Source organism: Eleutherodactylus coqui, chromosome 1, assembly GCF_035609145.1.
Source record: "Eleutherodactylus coqui strain aEleCoq1 chromosome 1, aEleCoq1.hap1, whole genome shotgun sequence".
Taxonomy (NCBI): Eukaryota; Metazoa; Chordata; class Amphibia; order Anura; family Eleutherodactylidae; genus Eleutherodactylus; species Eleutherodactylus coqui.
Window position 1 is genome coordinate 228,384,147 of NC_089837.1, and position 18,727 is coordinate 228,402,873.

At 44.3% G+C, this 18,727-nt stretch overlaps 2 protein-coding genes across 5 annotated transcripts in view; one reads left to right on the forward strand and one right to left on the reverse strand.

Annotated features, from left to right (window-relative positions):
• Positions 1–18,727, reverse strand: part of CEP85L (centrosomal protein 85 like) — a 126,705-nt gene that overhangs the window by 30,473 nt on the left and 77,505 nt on the right. The window lies entirely within an intron of this gene.
• Positions 7,854–17,076, forward strand: PLN (phospholamban). 3 transcript variants are annotated; one of them, XM_066606247.1, is made up of 2 exons: positions 7,854–7,982; positions 10,378–10,821. In XM_066606247.1, exon 2 carries the CDS (start codon positions 10,500–10,502, stop codon positions 10,656–10,658), a length of 159 nt encoding a protein of 52 aa, XP_066462344.1. In that variant the 5' UTR covers positions 7,854–7,982; positions 10,378–10,499; the 3' UTR covers positions 10,659–10,821. The 3 variants fall into 3 exon arrangements, 1 of the variants encoding a protein (XP_066462344.1); XR_010793089.1 differs by lacking the exon at positions 10,378–10,821 and adding an exon at positions 16,317–17,076 and having other exon boundaries at positions 7,866–7,982; XR_010793090.1 differs by lacking the exon at positions 10,378–10,821 and adding an exon at positions 16,320–17,076 and having other exon boundaries at positions 7,866–7,982.

Consider the following 18,727-nt stretch of genomic DNA (forward strand, 5'->3'; position numbering starts at 1 on the left):
GTTTTCACGGCTGCCTACGACGCTCTCCTGTTTGCATCTTTCACAAGAATGTTGAAGTATGTTTTATTATGCCCACAGCTTTGCCTCTATGGGCGTCCACCATAAAAAGCCTCATTGCATTGCGGGTCAAGTACAGAACACATAAATCTTGTGCTTTTGCACAAGGGCTATTATCCTGAGATTTTCCACCCAAAATACATTTTTGCAAAAATGGAGAAGACTGTGTGAATGTGCGATTTTTGTGCGACTGAAGCTCGGCCCTTCTGCACAGCAAATTCCTCCATTCATGCGATTTTTCGCCCCAGCTAGCCGCGATATGCAAGAATAGGGTAGATGTAATAGTATCCAACACGTAAAGCAGGTATATACTAGGCAAGTAAACCATATAATGAGGACGAGCAGGAGCTGATCCAGACTGCACGTCAGCTGTAGATGCCCCTTTCCGACAGTGGGTTCCATCATGTGGTCAGGCAGCGCTCTACAGCCCTCTGTTCTGCTCCTCTCCGGTCAGGGACCATACTCTCATGATATCCGAATAGTATTCTGAAAAGCCCACACTTGATCGGGACTGTTGGCTGGAAAATGTGTGTTGTGCCAAGTCCCATGTAAACAGTGCTTATGAGAACATACATTACTGGCCGATGCCATCATGTTTCCTACTGCTGGGAACAGGCTCAGTCCCAGGACAATTCTCTGCAGAAGCACAAGTGAAACTGGAGGCTGAAAAAGTCCAGATTCTTTTATGACTTGCTAAGAGGAAATCACACAATCCTCCCCGTCATCTAATATGAAGGGGAAGGTGAGAGTTATGTCCTGCAGTACCTCCAACACGGCCGACCATGTAGAAAAGGCTCAACTTATTTAGGTTTTCATTTTTCCAATCCACTTGTAGCCCTTGTCATTGATGAGGAGCGCTAAACGCCCCAAAGTAGAACAGACTCCGCTTGAAAATCGCAGTGCTTTCCAGAGCGTCTGATATATCACACTAGCCCGTGTGACTCCGGCCATGGGCTGCGTTCACACCTGTGCCACGCATCTCCGCACAGCTTCTCCATTCCACTTTCTGTGTATAAAACTGAAAATACACATTTCTGTAATGCATCCCATTGCTTGCTATACGATTTTTTTACTTTCCATTTGTTTCCGCCTCGTTAGCTTCCAAGTTTTTTACCTGAAAAATAGTGTTGCAAGCAGGGCTTATTTTTCCAGTAAAATTTTAAAAAATGAAAGTTAATGGAATAGGAGAAAAAAAAGAACGAAATAAAAAAACTGCCTAAAAATCCAATTGAAATAAATGGCATTCATTACAGCAATATTTATTTCCAGTTTTTGATACACAAAACGGAACAAAAGGACCACCAGCCATTAATTCAGAATTTCCTAATGGGGTATATGACCATGGATTTTCCAAATTGGACGACCCATTTAAGCTGAAAAACAGGAATCCCTGTAATTTTTATTTTTCCCGGTGATCTGTGTTTGGATCAATACAGTCTACCTAATTCATAAGATCCACCTGGGGTTCAGTTTGATAGAGCTCCGTGAACTAAATGACATGGGGCGCAGAGTCCGGGGATGTAGCTCTAAAGTTGCCTGTCCACGGGCAAGTTTTCATTGTGTTCCCCGCAGCGATAATCCGGCCATGGGAAAGGCAATTAAAGCCCTCCATTGTGTTGGTATGGAGAGCGCTTCCCCCCTGTCCACGAGCGGAGAATCATTGTGATTCTCTGCTCGCGGCCAGCGAATTGCAACATGCTGCGATTTGCCGCGATTCTTCACGGTCAAACTATCTGTCAGAAATCGCTCATGACTCCATTCAAAAGAGTTCATATTCGAGCGAGTTATGTATGTCTTGCAATGCACAAAACTTGTGCAAGTTTTACGATGGTGTAAATGTAGCCTCAAGTGAGGATTTCCCCACACACACACACACACACACACACACACACACACACACAAGTTGGCTGAAACTGACTAGTTTGGCCTCGTTTTACCACTCTGAGGGCCAAAACACATTTCCAGTTCCACCTCTAATTAGTCAAGTGCGATTTTATTTGGACTTTTTTCTCTGTTCTGCACTACCTAGCTCCCTTTTCATTTGGTCCTCTTAGTAACCTGTGATAATGCATCATAGTTGCATGAAAATTGTGATTTTTCTCTTTACACCACAGAAAATAGGCAATTTGTGAAGAAGAAAAAAAATCGGATATGCAGTAATTATTCTAACTCTAGGCCAGAGAGGACTATTGCTCCCGTGAACTACCCCATCTAATTGAATGTGCTCTTACCGAGTTTGGTCCTTCTCGGGATCAGGTGTAACAGGAAGATTGACTGTGTGAGTATCCCCTTACTGCATAAAAGGCAGGGAATACAGCCACAGAGATCACGGATCTAATCCCTTGTCACTCAGGCCGACTGCTCACTTTTATGACACCTAATCATTCTGCTATTATGACAAACTCGGCTCAAAAAAGTTTAGACGATTAGAGCAATCTTGTCTTCATCAGTCAGAAGTTGTAGAAGATGGAGCAGAGGAGCATTGTGCCTCCCGGGCCAACCATGACCTTCAGTGTCCATGAAACCACTTATCTCTCCGCAGTTATCTTCACTGGTGTCAGATACTCTGGGTTTGTCACAAAGCCCTACTAATCTTTATTTTCCTGGAAGTGCTGTCCACACGTGGCGGACACCTATTATACTCTAGTCGTATATACACACAACGGCCGTTTTCCTTTGAAGCACTGATAATTTGGCCATATTTTGGGTGTTCACAGAAGGTAATTCTGTTGCAGAAATGTCTGACTTGACCGATGTCCCTGCAAACTGACTACGTCATCAGGATCCCTCCGACAGGCTGGTGGCTTCTGGCACATGAAGCGGTGTGTCCGGGTCAATCAGTACACTGTACATGTCCCGGTAGCCGCTCTTGCCCGTTTTCTTGCTTCCATCGCATCAACTTCTAGAACTGACTGTTCAATTACCGTCTAATATAGCACACTCCTGACAGGTAGCATCGTGGCGCCATAATAAATGTTACTCACTTGTTGGAGCTGAGCAGTAATGACAGAAGTACGGCACATCATGCCTGACAGCCGGTCAACAGCAAAGGCCACCGATGGGCAGGGAAGTGAAGCAATACTATTCTGGGGTATTTGCTACTTTTTAAAAGGACGATTCAGTCTGAATACACCTGCTTGCACTTTTTGGTTTACTAGAAGGTTACCAACACAGGTATCAGGAGACTAATATATGCCAAATTGACAAAACGTGGCAAAAACATTAAATCACAGATTACAGATTTTCAGCACAAGTTACGTTGCCTTCACATCTGCGTTGGAATAACCAGTTGGACGTTCCATCGCAGATCCAGTACAAAATACTGGACCAAAAAGGGCCGCATGCAGCTAATTTTCTTCTGTTAAGAGGCCAGACAGCTGAGCGGAAACTGAATGGACTCCATTATAGTGAATGGGATTTATTCAGTTCTGTCATAAGACGGACACGTTCGGCTAGGGGATCAGTTTTCCAAACGGAGCTGCAGATGTGAAGGCAGCCTAATGTATTTTCTGAATGATAACCGGTCAAAATGGTTTAAAGGTACCGCTGGGGAGCACACCAAGATCTGGGAGACCACCACATTATCTCCTTTCAAGCCCCAGAGTATAAACCGCTACTAAGGAGTCCCCAATGACTTACACGTTATAACTCCTGAGGTTTATATAATCATGAGACCTTCATGTGTGTATTCACAAATGCTTACTGGTCGCATGTAGTGAACAGGCGATACCAAAAACAATGCAAATTATTTTAGTGGTTTTCCGGGACTTTGCTGTTGATGACTTAACCTCATGATAGATCATTAACCCTTTCCAATCCACTGTCTGATGTCTAAAGACATTCTGATTGAAGGCTGTACAGCTTCCGATGTCGGAAGACGTCCGGCAGGGTATTCTTACTGTATATTACTGGCCGCTCTGTTGTTGGGGGCCTCTCCAGCAAGTCCAGTACCGCAGTACTGACTCTAGCCAGCAGGTGGCACCATTGTAGAATTGCAGAAAGAGAAAACCCCCTAGGAAACCCTGAATCCCAAATTGGATTGCAAAGGGTTAAGAGTTGATCAGTGAGGATTTACTACTCGGGACTTCCCGTGCTCAGCTGCTTTTTTAGAGCAAAACAGAGTCAGAAGCTGATAGATCCATCACCACTGCAGCAGCCCAGATTAATAGTCGCAGGCACAGCTATGACAGTTGTGACTGTAGTTGCCAATCCGGGCCACTGCAATGTGGACAGTGCTGTCCGCTTCTCGCTCAGTCCCGAATTCCAGCTGGTCTGATATCAGCTAATCGCTGGTAGTCCTGAGAAGCAGACCTCCACCCATCAACTATTGATGCACAATTCTGGGGAGAGCTCATCAATAGGAAAGTGCTGGAAACCCCCCTCAAGTTGGCCATACACATTGGAATAGTATTGGTGGAACTGATTTTGGAAACATCTAAAGTAATGTCTATGGGGAGCACACGGTTGGATGTCAGCATGGCCAATCCTCCTGTTCTTGACAAGACAAGGCACCGGCAGGGATCTGCCAGCAGATTACTTTCCTCTGCTCATTCGAGGCACATGTATACTTAGCCGAGCACGCATGTGTAAAGCGAAGGGTGCGGGAGAGAGATGGGTATCGGTTGAGGAAACATGCAGCAAAAAGAAGGTACCCAAGATACATAGCCAGCTTTAATTCAAATCATACAAAACCATGCTCAAAATACAAACCGTGACGACCACGTAAGCCAAGAATAAGAGTGCAAAGCAGTAATACATGTCACCAGTATCCATTTTAGAAGAATCAGAACAAGTGAAGCTGCGATGCAAGCCTTAATTTACCCACTGACTTTGAAAAGACCTTCATCTTCTGTACCCAAGCGCTTCATCACACAGAGGGAAGGTGCAGACAGACACAACCGAAAATATTTATAGAGTCATGCCAATTCTCAAGGGACGGCACACTAATGAGCAATATGTGCCTAAATATACAGGTCTCATGGATGGCTACATGAGGATTTGGGAAAGCTGAGTGTTATGTGCCATGGAGATATATATACAGCACCTGAACAAATGGGGGCTCACAAAAGGAGAAGACAGAAAACGCCTGCTGTGAATGGAAATACAATTAAAATCTTGGACTGTACACTTCAGGAAAAGTTACACAAGCCAGGATATTCTAGCTGATTAGCTCATATATTGTACAGGGACCTGCTAAAAGGTGTGGAGAAGGCCATCTCCTATCGGCACCATGCACACATCCTGCCTAATGAGCTGTTATTGCTCTGCTGACTCTGCCTCGGGAACTCTGTGCAGATGTCAGCGGTAGTAGATCACAGTACACACTGCAGCATGCTAGTCAATGTATTCCACCTCCGCTACCCAATGAGCTAGGAGGTGAACAATACTTTTTGTTTGTCTTATACTAGTTTTTATATATAAAAACCAATGCGGGACGTTTCCCATAGTAACAATTAGTATTACAGCTTTCGGATCTATCCAAGTAGGCTGGTATGGGAAAGTAGGGATCTGACAGATTTTTTTCATGGGCATCCGTCTCTTACAGGCTATAATGGCAACTGTTTAATAAACACATCACATAAAGATCGCAAAGTATACATTCAACCAAGGCCTCTTTTCATCGGATATTGCAGAATGCAACATTGTGGTCTACTAGACTATTTCACACTTTTTTTGCAGTATTCTGACATCTACTGGCCAGATGGGAGCCTAGAGGACACTCTTTTGGCCTTTTGTGACGGATGGCCCCTATGGACACATTTAATTTGTTGGTTGGAAGCTTTCAAAGCATACAAGGGAGTGTTCATACAGCGTTTAACACACTGATTCCGCTAGGTATTTCCATCACAGCTGCAGTAAACAGCACCGTGGTAGATCCCCCAACGGAAACAAACTATCCCATTCTCTTGTATTGTGGAATGGACACCACTCTGGTGTCGGCTTCACGAGGTTTCCATTTGTTTACATTTTATTTGGAGTATTGAATAACGTAGCCAACTGTGTTAGACTCCAAATATCATGGACAGAACCCTTGTATAACGGACATCAAAGTGAAGTCCGATTCATAATCATGAAGCGAATGAAGCCCAACATGTGGTTACATCAGATTGAAAACTAAAGGTCTACTGCCAAACACTACAAACATGTAGTCAACAGGACTAATGTACACTGCATTACTGGCTTTGTAATGCAGTGTACATTGCAAAAAAGAGCAAAGCTTAAGAGAGCGTTCGCACACTCGCTTTACCAACTTCCCACTGACTTGCTTCTGACTTTTTTTAGTTCCCCACCGGTCTCCGCCCTCCCCTGCAGCTCATGCAGCTAATTACTGGCCGCCGTTACCGCAATACTGCTGCTACAGAAGATTTCAATCATGATGAACATTGGACATAGGAGATTTACCAACAAATCGCTCATCATCTGGGAAGAAGTCAGGCATGTTTGAAATCTTCGGCCGATAGCTGGACGAAAGATCTTTCTTGAAACAATGTTGCTAGTAGGATTGTTCATCCTTCTCCCGGTGTCATTGAACACATGTGGCAATTTGTAAGAATAACGGCCAATACAGGCTAAGATTTCGACGTCCGTGTACCGATTTGTTCACCAGAAGATCTCTAATGGAAGCTCAACCACCAACCCACTTCCATCTAATATGCGTGAGCACCTTTAAACCAAAAAACTCCTACAAATCTACTAAAGTGAATAAGAGAGGGTTAAAATAAGAGTAAAAAAAAGCTGTATAAAAAACTAAACAGGAATTGTGCCAAGTTCCTGAGCCTGCTGAGGTAGCTGACAGCCCGCTAGCTATCTGCAGGTGCAACCATCAGCCGGAGACCACTACTACAGCACAAATGGCAGGCTTTGTTTAATGCAGTGGCTTTAATGAATTGCCCTTTTTAGGAAAGGTATGAAGAGGAAATCTCCAGCCGACATCACGTTTCCTCTGTAATATAGCTAGAAAACCTACACAAATCTTTCAGTGGAGACTGCGGTGTAAATCCTGATGGCCGCGCATACAGTGCTGTGTATAGTGACTAGCCATAGCCAGTGATAACTGATAGAGGATTACCACTTATTAGGAACACATCTTATTCCAATAGGAACCCTTCTCGCCGTGCAGGACTGTCCGCAGGACACAGCGCAGGGGCGGATTTTATTGCGTTTTTGAATGCGAAATGCGTTGCAGAACTGTGTGTTTTTCCACAGACTTTAATTACAGAATGACATCTCCTGTAAGTTAGTAATCCGCAGCAATTCTACAAGACGTCCTTACTGCCACAGAAAGGAAGCTTTTCCGCTGTAGAATTTAATGTCCGCGTGGACTAATTCTGTCCCGTGTGAAAGGGACCAACACGAGTGATGACCTTCACTGTACCATGCTGATGGGAATGTTGGCACTATATATACAATAAGAGATACATCGTGTATTTTGAGACAGTGTTATATAAAGTGCAGTGTGTAAGACTGGCCTCAACTGTAATAATCAATATATATATATATATATATATATATATATATACACATACATATATATATATACACATACATACACACACACACACACACACACACACACACACACACAGATCAGGTCGAGGACTATTTTGCTGTAAATGCCAGATACTACGCAGGACATAGGATGTCTGACTATATATACAGTCCTGAGCACTGCTGTATCATTTGGAGGCTTCGCTGCTACAATGCATCAAATTGCTGCACATTCCAGAGTGATGTCAATGGCCCGGCCTCTGAAAGTTCTGTGTACACAGCCGCCCCTCTCCTTCCCTCCACACCTCCTCAATTGTTCCCATAAACCCAGGGACAAACTTCAGACTCCACACAACTCCAGGAAGGGTGGGATGAAGACTTTCCTGTAGCCCAAGGCTCACTGACCTGGACCTACTCCACCACCACTAAGCCATAAGGTAAGGCTTTCTGAGTCAATGCAAGTAGGCAGGTGCATCATCTCCTATGTAAGCTGTCAATGTGCATCGGGTAATACCGCATCCGAAACGGTGTACTATTCTATAGTCTAGTCATGTGTGACAACACATCTGCCCCTTAGGATCTTGCTGAGCACTAGATGACCCTCATTTCTGCGTACGGTGCACCCCGTAACTGTTATGTACTCCTACTTATTAGTAATGATAATCATCACAGCTCAAGCCAAAAGCATGTATGGAAAAACCACATCAGATCACAGTAAGATTGCAGAACACATAATATACAGCAGATGCTGGGAGAATCCCTCACTTCCACAAGTCTACATAGAAGTCCATGAATCTGTCAGTCGCGAGGGGGGATGAGAAGGCATGACCCATGGGAGATTCACTGTAGGTACCATTACCTGCCACAACTTATTCTTCTGACTTACGAGTATTTCCCAAGCACCACCTGGATTTGCATTTAAAAAGCAGCAAATCTGGATGAAAAAATAAATTTTATATATATATATATATATATATATATATATATATATATATATATATATATATATATATATATATATATATATATATATATATATATATACACACACACACACACACACACACACATACGAATTGCAAGCCCTACCGTCCAATGAGCCGGTCAGCCGTGTGAGGACAAAGAGGTATCTCTAGTTTTCTTTATCCTCTCAATGTAAACCAGAATGTATCCATTCACTAACAGCAAGCACATATACTGAAAACTCTGAGCCAGTGATTTCCAAATAGTAATCAAAAGAAAGTGTGGTAGATTGTTTCTTCACATAACTTTAGATAACTCAGAAAACCCTTTGAAGTATAGGACATGGTGTATATATCAATGATATGATGAAGGTCTTATAGTTACGGTATATACAGTAGGGGGGGGGGGGGGTAATGTGAAGGACCCAGGTTAGTTTGCAAAATAGACGTGCACCCATGAAGCTTTTGATGGGGTTACCTCTAACTTGCCCCAGCAGGGAGAGGGTATTGTGGTGGGGAGACGTACACAGCAGCCATTCCTCGGAGCGCTCCTTCTCTGGCGAGGGAGGAAATGGAAGGAATTCCCCCGAGATCTAGTGCAATCTAGTAGACTGCTGTGGAGCACTTCCTGGGAACTGCAGGCGTTCCTATATTCCCAGCTAATGTCCTGTCCCCACCACATATACAGTATATGGAATGGATAAAGCCTTCACAACGAGCTGCTGCTATAATTACCAGCAATAATCCATTGTTTACCAGGAACAACAGAGGTCCGGCCAAGCCCCAACACAACAAAGGACACAAGTATTTCCAAGTATTTTTAACCTCTGGCTTTTTCCTACTCGTGACCTTCTCAAAATCCCCTATTATCCAGAACATGCTCAATTGGGTTTAGGGGGCACAAACACACAATTTGAGCAATGCCATATAAAACTCCAAGTTGAAATAAGACCAGAACCATGGGATTAGTGAGCATAGGATAGAATACCTATGACCGGCTAGGACTAGCCACCGGGTCTATGTGGGATCAGGTAACAGGATACCAATGCGGCTGGTCAAACCGTTCTACTCATTTGATGCCAAATGGAAATATTGCCTGTGGGTCCACGGCGTCCTTATAAATGATACATCAACACCACATAAACATATAATACTCAAAAGAGGTCAAAATAATACTGGACAGGGCAACGGGGAGCTCCGACCTGGACGTGCCAAGATATGTAATATTGGTGTCCTTCAGTACAGCCCCGAGGAGAACATGTATGTCACACAGGAGCACGTCTATATGCTTCTGGTTTATGTCTATGTCTGAGAATTCAGTCTTCAGCCAAGAGACGTGCTGAAATATCGCAGTGCCCAGACTGATGGCGTGTGCCTCCTCGCCTAATATGGACTACAGAATCCACTAGATTTCATATGTAATGCAGAACATTCAATAAAGCCAACGAGATGAGAGATCAACTCTATGAAACTATGGGAAGTCTTGGGAGTCTGTCCTAAATAATGCAAGGGGGCAGCGGAGAACATAGGACATGCCATGCTTGTAAGACATACCACATATATGCCAGTCTTGTCTCCTTAATGGCCCCATCAGAAGGCTTTGAGTTGCAGTCTACAAGTTGCATGCTTTACAGATCACTAACCTTATTAACATTAGTTGAATGACAATGTCCACGGAGTAGAAGGAAATGACTGGGCAATGCCAATTCTACCATCTCCATCTATGAAACCAGACTGGTAGAGTCCTACAGGTTCAGTTCAGTCCGTCATTAGTGGAAACGTTTGGTTTTCAATTAAAAATGGCATTTATTAATTTGCATGGTTCACTTTCACTACGAGTTTTCTAACTTTCACTCTCCTGCTCACTCAGCTTCACCGGAGGATCTGTAAAGTCAGAGAGAAGACTAAAGTCCTCCTCAGATTCGGGAAGCCCTTTCTCTCTTTCTGCACTTCTTCTATAACCCATCACCTGCACCTCCCTGTCCTGTAGCCATGGATAAAGTCCAGCATATAACCCGATCTGCAATGAGGAGAGCCTCAAATATTGAGGTCAACCCGCAGACCCGCCGAAACCTGCAGGAACTCTTTGTCAATTTCTCCCTGATTCTCATCTGTCTTCTTCTCATCTGTATCATTGTGATGCTCCTCTGAGACCTCCACTGCTGTAGATCCCACCAGACAGACTAGACTGCCCACAAAGATGTGATGTAAACCATTTCTTGGTTTTGTATGCAGTGTGATGATTTCTTTACACCTGTAATTTATATTTCTGCTAAATAAACCTACAGTAAAGTTTTGCTTGCAGCCCAAAAAAAACGACCTAATCTAGACGTCTGGATTTGTGGTGTCTTCATGGGGTGATACGAGCATGACCACACAATGCCACTTCTGGCATCAGATTTGTTCTACAGCATTTGCACACCTTGATCTGCCAGCATTACTTAAGTAAGGGCTTATTCACACAAGTGAGAGTCTCACTCCAGTTTTGTGCGATGCGAGCCCCAGAATGTGAATATGAAATCCATTTTCTTGAATGGGCTCAGGCTAATTTCACATGGGGCAAGTGCCCGACATCACGCTTGGCAAATGTGCGATGTCCCCGCTGATATGAGGCATATTGGTGTCAAACACCCCTCCCATCACTTTAGGGAAGTAGCGATGCTCAGCTGCGCTGGAGGACTGGCAAGTGTTTCCCATGCAATTTTTTTTCGGCCCCCAATGAAAACAATTGGCGAAGTATTTTTAAGAGAACGCCCAAAGATAGGACATGTCACAAAAAAGAAAAAAACGAATGATCCCATTCAAAAGAATATGGGGTTCATATTTGTGCACTTCATTCACACGAGTGAGGTTTTCCTCGCAGCATGCGCTATCTTTTGGTCTTCCTGTGGAACGCCACACCCATTATTTTCAATGGGACCGTTAAAGACATTGCATGGCGCTCACATACTGTGCGATGTGAGGTGTACCACTTAAATCAATGGGAAACATTTGTGATCGTGTGACTTGCATGAAACACGTGCCCGAAAATGACAATTTCACAGAAGTGATGCCAGGCAGTTTTGAATTTAAAAACCGCTTCGCATCAGCGTGAAAAAAAACCAAAACACTTTGTCAAGCTGGGAAATTCGGCCTGATATCGTGCTCGCCTGTGTGAATGTGGCCTTTGGCTTCTTTCCCACGGTCGCATATTGCCCGGCGTTTTCATGGTCGACCAATATGCGCTGTGACCTGCTGCAATGGATTCCAATGCATCAGATCACATGGGCGTATTACTGAGACGTAAAAGCGCCCAGCCGGCCAATATAGCATCGGGCGTTTTTACGTCGGGCCCAAAAGATAGTCCTGGAACTATCTTTTGGGCCGGAATACATCAGCCGCTGCATTGGCTCCTATGGGAGCCGATGACAGCGGCCATAGGTGAGAGGGAGTTTAGCAGTGTGACTACTAAACTTCATCCCTCTGCTCTCCTGCCCCTCGTGCAGGCTCGCTCTCATCTCCTCCCCACTTGCTCTGTACAATTGGAGGGGGTGGGGGCAGGGGCGGAGCTAAGCTATCCCATTGATCGCTATGGACAAGCGTGGGACGTGGGTGGGGCTAAGCTACCGCCCTCTTTCTGCCCCTTGTCCATAGCCATCAGTGTGAGGAGGCGGGGCAGGCTGCCACTTAGCTCCGCCCCAGCCCCTCCCATTGCAAAGAACGAGCAGGGAGAAAGAGGAAATGGGCGATGGCATGGTGAGCTTGGTGCATATGCCCCGGGCCCCATGCCGTATGAATGGGCGCACAAACGTTAGATTTGTGCGCCCGTTCACGAGCTTCTACGCCATGAGAACGCCGGCCAATATGCACTTATGTGAAAGAAGTCTTAGGCTGAGGTCACACGAGCATTTTTTTGTGGATCCTGTATTACAAAACAAATAACGGAACTGTACGAAATGGAAATGAATGGAAATCATTCTTTTAGGTTCTCTGGAGACCCATCTAATGGATCTTTGAAAAAAAAAAAAAAACAATATATATGTCTTCCATCCATTTCCGTTTCTTCTCCATTTTCAGCATTTTCCATGGATCCGTTTTAGTTTTTGTCTTCATTGTCTACTGCGAAATAAAACCTTATGCAAAAATGGAAAAATTACCAAGAACTGACTGCTTTCCCTTATGATCCATCTCCCATTGACTACACTGCGAAAGAGGAAAATGATCCGTTTTCATTCAGTTTTTTTGAACTGGAAACAAAAGCGAAGCCACCAGATTTCGTTTTTATGCAGAAATGCTGTGGAATTTGGACATTTGGCAGCGTTATCACCCTGTGTGAGCATACTCATCGCTCCCCCTCACCTCGGCAGTGGTCAGTGCACTCCAACACAGGACCCCGGTGGGCTCTAGTGAGCACCAAGCTGCTAGTCGGGTGGAGCGGAAGTGGAATCACATGACCAGCGGCTCAGCGCTCACTACAGGCCTGTGTCGGGTGCACTGGCAGCACCATGTAGTCCGAGGTGAGGGGAGCGATGGACCTACTAAAATTAGCTGTGGACATACGGCCAATTCCTGGATAAAATCCGTACCTACAGTGCAGGTTTTTCTGCAGTTTTTTCTGTGGAATTGCTGCAGGATTTTCTGCAGCATTTTCCACAGCATTTCCGCCTCGAGTGATCGTAGCCTTAGTCACACGGAATAAAAAGGCCAAGGTGCTGCTTTTCTTCTCTTACACAGCTGCTGTGCCTGTGTAGCACAAGCCCACCAATGCCCATTTAATGACAACCACAGCGCTACTGGGAAGAGCATGCTTAGCAGGGAGTGCCCCGATGAGCTCTCCTAACTATTGCTTACTGTGTGTAACAGAGCACTCCTGTACAAAGTTTTAGAAAACCTTTAAAAAGGGGATTGTTCATTTTTTATACCTAAAATAATAAGAGATCATCAACTCCCCTGTCCCGGCTCCCCGCGGCTCTGTTCTCTGCAGGCTGCAGATGGGACGTCATTGGCGGCCTGCCAACAGTGTATCATAGGGAAGGTGCTGCACTGGAGCCGCGGGCCCCCTGGAGAAGGGAGTATATGATCGTAAGGCAGGAATAAGTCCGACAACCCCTTTAAGTGCATCTATTGGGGAAAAAACTGTTTACACGCATCTGAGCGCTGAAGACCGTCAGTATCACCATTAGCTGAATTATTGTAATAGTGAAGAGGATGAAAATGTTCCCAGTTTAAAAGTTCAGCAGCGCACAATATTGTGGAAGCGCCATGGCAACACATTGATGCACGCCATCCAAAAATCAGGGGGGAAAAGGAGAAATAAAAACTTCAAGTCCACTACAGCGTTCTGTAATCATGTCACGGGATTGTAAACTTCCACTAAAAATAAGAAACTTTGCTCGACAAAATGGGAAAATGAAATATTAGTTGGTTTATGAGCCCAGGACACAAACTGTCAATGTATTCTTGTGTCAAGTAGCGGCTCACAAGACTCCATCCCATTACAAAGGGCCATTATGAAATGTAAAAAAAGCATTTTTGAGCACTATAAAAAGGACCATTTCCATGGTGACATCTCTGTAGCCTGTGTGAAGCAGTTTTGCTCTCGAGCTGATGGGGGCATCATTGACTAGTCCACGACTCGCACTGGTCAACAGCCGCCATTGTACTACAGACACTTATTGTGCTGCCAATTGGGATTTTTATGTCCACCAATCTATTAAGATTAATGATAATTGATGAGTGTAGGAAGAGATGAGCTGTAAACTATCATTACAAGTGCGAGACACAAAGGTTAATACGCTACTATCATATCACTGGGAACGAGGAACTGAAAATACTTTTGACAAAAAGAACTGTATACACCCATTTACACACACAGGTGATCGCTCAAAATTCGTCAGAAACTGACAGTTTTCAGCGATCATTTTGCATTAGCCACTAATGGTCTAATCAGCCCATTAGTAGCTAACTAGCTTCATTTGCATGTATTTAGAGAACAGCAGGTGGTCTGGTCTCTAAATATATTGCTATTGTTCTCCAGCAGGACAGCAGCTGAAAGAATGTTATCAGAGCTGCCTGAGGAGAACTCAGCGTGCGGTCCCTGATAGGTCCCTCTTATCAGTTCTGATGGGTTTAAACTGAGCTGAACTCAGCGATGGACAAAAAGTGCAGGTAAGTGCACAATGGGCGCACACATTAATACGCATGATTATCGCTCAAAAGATGGCTTTTGAGCGATAATAGTTGTGTGTAAATGGGCCTTTAGACATTAGTAGTCTGCCAAGGTGCTTAAAGTATAAGGCCTTGTCCACACGAGCGGGTCGGATTCCGCATGCGGGTGACCCTGTGTACAGCACATAACTGTATTATGCATAACTGCGTACTCACGCAGACGGTCACGCGCAGTACAGTTTTTTTTTGTTGATATTTCCCATGCCATTGCTTAGCGGTGACGTGGGTACCCGTAGCCCATACACAATGCAATGGCGTATGGGATGCGGGTATATTTTCGATCATAGAGCCCAATGGGCCTCTATAGTCGCGTACTGCGCTGTAAAAAAAAAAAAAAAAAAAAAAAGAAGAAGAAGAAGAAGAGCATGCTATATTTTATTTCCTGCGACTGGATTACAGATTTACGACCTGCTAATGTAAGAAAAATTGTGCAATCCAATGTATCTGATTAAAATGCGTACTACCACGGACAATACGATTGCGGAATCCACAATTCAAATACAGTCCGGCGAGACCGGCCTTAAGACCCTTTTACACGCAAAGAATCTTTCAAAAGATTGAAAAACGGACAGATTTAGAGATCTACTTACATTAATGGCCATTAACTCCTAGAGGTCCTTTTACATGCAAGCTTACAGTGTTGTTTGTGCAAAACAGCTTCAGGCAGATTCCATTGTTCTCTCCCAGCTAGTGTAAACATGCCGTGGAGAGAAGAGTGTGCAGTTTACTGAGAGATAAATGTGTTTGCTTTATCTCTCAGTAGCTGAACGATGGTTTCTAAGTTAACCTTAAAATTATTGTTTAAATGAAAAGCACACGATACCCGCGTTTACAACAATTATCGCTCATTTTCGCCAGTTAGAACAACTTTTGAGCAGTAGATCATTGCGTGTAAACGCGACTTAAGGCAGCCGGCAACGGATGGAAAACAACTTTTTGAAACTATTCAATGATGAAGTGTAATGTGATAAAGACCTTAAGCTTTTCGATTGCCTAATTCAATGGCATAGAATAACACAAATTCAGAGATCATAAAACTTTCACATTCCTTATCAGTGGACTAATTAAGTATTTATTTGTCTGCTCAGCCTGTTCTGGTATTGCTTATAGTGCAAACTCATCACACCATGTCTGTGCCTTTCATATGTATATATTATATATGCCTTGGTCTATTCCATTTAATCCTGAGGAAGAACCCTGCTTCGAAAGCTTGCTAAATCATGTATTTTTTGTTGCCCATTAAAAGCTATCATATCTACAAGATTACTTAGCTTACTGAGAACAGTCACAGAATAAGAATAAAAATGTGTTTTCTACCAGTAAATGTTATGCTGCCCCAATTGGCTACATGAAACCAGGTGGTCCGCACACCCACAAATTTGCTGCTCGCATCTGACTTTTTCAGTAGTTTCCTCTTGATGTCTATAAGAGTTCTTCTTGCCTGAAACATGTAATGGTCTCCTGAAGACATTTGGCTGGCCTATTATGTTCTTGCCCAATTGTAAGTGGTATTGTGTTACAATGGAGTCCAGAATACAGTAGATTAGTTACTTATAACAACTCTGTATATAATAACACTATGTAAAATGTACTTTCTTCTAGTAGAAAACAAAAATCCAGAAAGTCCCAAGCATCGCGGAGAGCTGAGCACCATGGATCTCGCCAACAACAGAGGCCTCAACCTTCTGCTTAACTTTGTCCTGATCATCATGGTCCTTCTCCTTATGCTCATTCTGGTAAAACTACTGTGAGATCCAACGACTGGCCACCTACCCATGACCCTGACCAGTAAAAACCAACAAGGAGGGCATTACCCATCTGGGACCTAAAGGACAATGGTTTCGCATTGCTGACAACGGAGATAAAAATGGGTCTTTACAAGTCAGTAAGCTTCCACCTTTGTGTTGACCAGTCTGGAGGAGACCCTCCATTACATAAAATGAAGATCTGTATCCATGTCCTACAGGACCACCAAACTGCTGATATGACGGACACCATGCTGGGATGCCCATCAGCACCAAGGATTGCATTGACTGGAGCGGTCTACGCTGTAACAACCCTGACCTATTCCATTTAAATGTAACGGCTTGTATATACTCGTCAACCTTGCGCCATCTCAAGAATGCATTAGTTACAATTACTGTAATAACCTTAGATCTAGCTATCCCTTCACAAGTTAGAAGACACTAAGGCATGCCAAGAAGCACTGATTTTTATACCTTTCCTTGCACTTTTGTATAACTGTTTTATGACTTCACCTCTATAACAAGTAGTATCAGAGTACAATGATGATTATTTGTAGATGCAGAGCGCTGTACACAAGATTTAAATCCCCAGATAAATCCATGTGATCGAACCATGATCGGGTCTGGTAGATGTTCTAGTTTGGTCATCATTACCTATACATGTACACCAGGACCGAGTCAACAGAAAATTGGACATTCACAAGTGCGGGTCCTTCTTGCATCACAGCTGTATTGGGGTCTCACCATAGTTTTTGGGGGGTAAAAAAAACTATATGAAAACCTCCAGATGTGAACGTACCGTTATTGTGAGGAGGAAGCAGTTATCGATGATAGCCACAAGTTTTCCTCTAGAAGTTGCGTCGGTAACAGTCTGTCAATTCTAGGGCCCTGACAATAATTACATCACCTTGTCCAATAAAATAGAAATCCTGGAGACCGGACCTGTAGGGGTACTTGAGGAGTGGAGTTTGGGAAACCCTGCTATAAGTTACTTGTACACAAAGGGCGGATTTTGTTGCGAGTTTGTTAGCAGATTTCATCGTATCAATTCCAAAAGGATGAAATCCCCAGAGAAAATACAAATTTACCTGCTGCGGATTTCAAAATCCACAACACATCAAATATTTCGCTGAGTGTATCTGCGGCATGTAGAGGAGCTTTGTAAAAATGGCATCTACTTTGCCGCTACTGCATTAGGCCAGTTTCAGACGAACCGTTATGTTCACTGGGCGCACTAAAGCATCACTCCTCAGAACAGACGCAAATGTGTCCCTTTACAACTGCAAACACACACACAAACAAACACACACACGCACGCACGCACGCACAGTACTTGCATGGACCAATTGCATCTCTCCAGGAGGAAGAATGGACAACTGTCCCTAACTCATCAGGGAAAGAAGGGCACCCCTGCCTAAAAGCGGAGTTATCACCTCGATTAAGGCGGCCCCACTGTCGTCTTCTACTGACCTGCCTATCCCTGTTCAGGGAGCTGGAGAGATGCACTAAACACTCAGGACATCGCACTTTACACACACACACACACACGCGCACACACAGTACACAGTACAGGACTACACATAAAGCACACGTCTGGCCCCCTGCACAGACCTAACATACGTTGCTGTTTACACCATCATACAGTGCAAAACTTACCACATAGAACAGGACTGTACACACCTCAGGTCTGGCCACTTGCACAGACATACGTACAACACAAGTCACTGTTCACACCAACATACAACAGGTAGTGCATACAACACGGACCCCACCCAGAGCTCACATGCATACCAGTGGCAAACCAAAGCAGTCCAAGTGTCCTCACAACATGGAAATAGGGAGCAGTGTCAGGCATCACTGATCTGACACACACATAGGACATCAGACGTCTGAGGGCTGCACCTACCCAAGGGTAGGGAGAAACGTGCGGGTCACCTGCACCTGTGTGGTCACCGTACCACACACTACACAATGCAGGCACCCCAGAACACAAGGAGGGGAGGAACAGCAGGTGTCCAGACCGTCCTTAGGGGAGGAGAGAGAGAGACACTACAGACAAGCATGCACCACACCAGTTCTGTGGGGGACAAACAATTATACATAAGGCACTAAAATGACCAGCAATCTCTCCCAAGAGTTTGCTGGTATTTATCTGCAGCAGATGAGGGGGATTAGCTGGCGGAGAATACCCCACCCAGCCAGCTCAATTAACCCCTACCTGTGAAGGTGTGCACAAGGAAACCTGTAGAACCACAGGTCCCAGATGCA